This window comes from Sipha flava, unplaced genomic scaffold, assembly GCF_003268045.1.
Source record: "Sipha flava isolate LNK unplaced genomic scaffold, YSA_version1 197_pilon_pilon, whole genome shotgun sequence".
Lineage (NCBI taxonomy): Eukaryota > Metazoa > Arthropoda > Insecta > Hemiptera > Aphididae > Sipha > Sipha flava.
Window position 1 is genome coordinate 1,481,697 of NW_020272774.1, and position 1,971 is coordinate 1,483,667.

A 1,971-nucleotide genomic window follows, 5' to 3' on the forward strand; every position below is an offset into this window, starting at 1 on the left:
CCAATTTTCAACGGAACGATCGATTTTGCGTCGAGTTGTGTGTGTACAACAGTGCCGTCGTCCGAGTTTGGTAACCGGCCGAGTGAATCGTCCATTTGACGTTGTTCGAGTTCCATTGGTTTCCACGTGGTTGTCACTAGTGATGGGAAAATTTCAGGGAATATATTTTTGGGAATTTCTCCGGTGAAATTCCCAACACCGGGAATATAAGTTTTTAAATATTGATCATAGGTTTCAGTTTTAACTTAATCTTATGGCTGTAAAAGATCCAAATTACAGTTTTTTACTGATATTATTACAAATTAGATATTTATTCTTTTAAAAAAAGTTACTAAGTAATTATAATTTAGTTTTTTAATTAAATTCTGTACAATGATCACAAAATAAATGATCAAACTTTTATATTTATATGTAAATAAATAAAAATAAACTTACTGAAATACTGAATAACTTTTACTTATACATGTATTGAAAAATATATATTTATATATAACTATAGGTAATTCAGTATCTTTATTTATAAAATTAAAAACATGAGGTACTCTTAAATCTTAATTAATACTTTTATAATAACAATATTATTAACTTATGATAAAAAAAAAGAAAATTATTAATAAAGTATTCAAACTACTACTTTATATTTAAATACATTTTAAAAATAAACATAACTACTAATAAATTATCCACATAATCGTTATTTTCTATGCTGTGTAATTGTAATGTATGTGTATCTTTGGCTGGTTTAATTTTCTTTATAACTTCTAATGGGCAATTTTTACAGTTTTTTATTAAATACATAGTCATTTTAATAGCATTTTTACAAGAATATTGGAATTTCCAATAACAGCATTCAAATATATTTTTGCCATTTACAGTTTTTTCTTGATAATATGACCAAAACACCAATTTTTTTTTACCACCAGCCATTTCAATAGAAAATTTGTTTAGCACCAAACAAATAACGTACTTTATATACAAATACGTGCACTAGATTTAAACACAAAAAGTTATTAACAGAAATGTCAAAAAGTTTGTAAAGTGTGAAACTAAAAATTTTACTTACTAGGTACTATAGTAACAGAAATTAAATGTATAAAACTAATAATTATGTAATTAGAAAATACTAAAATAAAATAACAATAATTCTATAATCAATTATAATCTAATATATTGCTTATCAATACTCAATTGTATGTCGGTCAACAAAGCAGTTTAACCAATTGATGTAAACAAAATACACTAATGTGTATTATAATTATATATAATTATGTAATACTAAATATTGGGACAAAATATCCTGTAATAAAATATCCAAGATTAAAATATCCAAATAAAATAAAATTATAAAAATCTGTATTATTAATACCTGTATAATTTTTTTTATTTAAATATATTATTGATCATTTTTAGATCACATTTTAATAACATTTAACATTAATAATACTTTATAATACAATTATAAAATAATAATAATAAAAATAATATGTAGTGTTACGTTATAATTATACCTTTAGTTTTATGTAGTGCGTTACTACGTAATATAGTTTTATTTTTACTATTATTATTCTATTACAATATTATAAAATATTAAGTAATGTTAATTTTGATTTAAAATTGAATAATATATCTAAATAAAAAATAAATAAAAAATGTATGTACAGATATACAGATTTTTATTATTTTTTTATTTGGATATTTTGTCCTATACATTGGTTATTTTATCCTTGGATATTTTATCCGTTGGATGTTAACCTTGAATGTTTTGACATGGATATTTTAGTACAGGATATTTTGTCCTAGATTCCTAATGTATATTGTTACTCTAGTACAGAGTACAGATGTACAGTAGTATAGACTGTCATTCTATTCCCACTCAATTTTTTTATTTTTTAAAGAAATTTCTCGAGATGCTGGGAAATATTCCGGGAATATTCCCTGTTCCCGGGAACATTCCTCAGGGAATATTCCTAG

The 1,971-nt window shown here is 23.3% G+C and overlaps 1 protein-coding gene across 1 annotated transcript; it reads right to left on the bottom strand.

The window, feature by feature from the left end:
• Positions 1-251: 251 nt before the first annotated feature.
• LOC112681807 lies at positions 252-927 on the bottom strand. The gene is made up of 2 exons (XM_025552121.1): positions 673-927; positions 252-257 (listed from the first exon to the last, which is right to left on the bottom strand). Exons 1-2 carry the CDS (start codon positions 925-927, stop codon positions 252-254), a joined length of 261 nt encoding a protein of 86 aa, XP_025407906.1.
• Between the last annotated feature and the right edge of the window lie 1,044 nt (positions 928-1,971).

Coding starts and splice junctions, on each gene's coding strand:
- LOC112681807 (XM_025552121.1), bottom strand. CDS start 927: ATGGCTGGTGGTAAAAAAAAATTGGTGTTTTGGTCATATTATCAAGAA.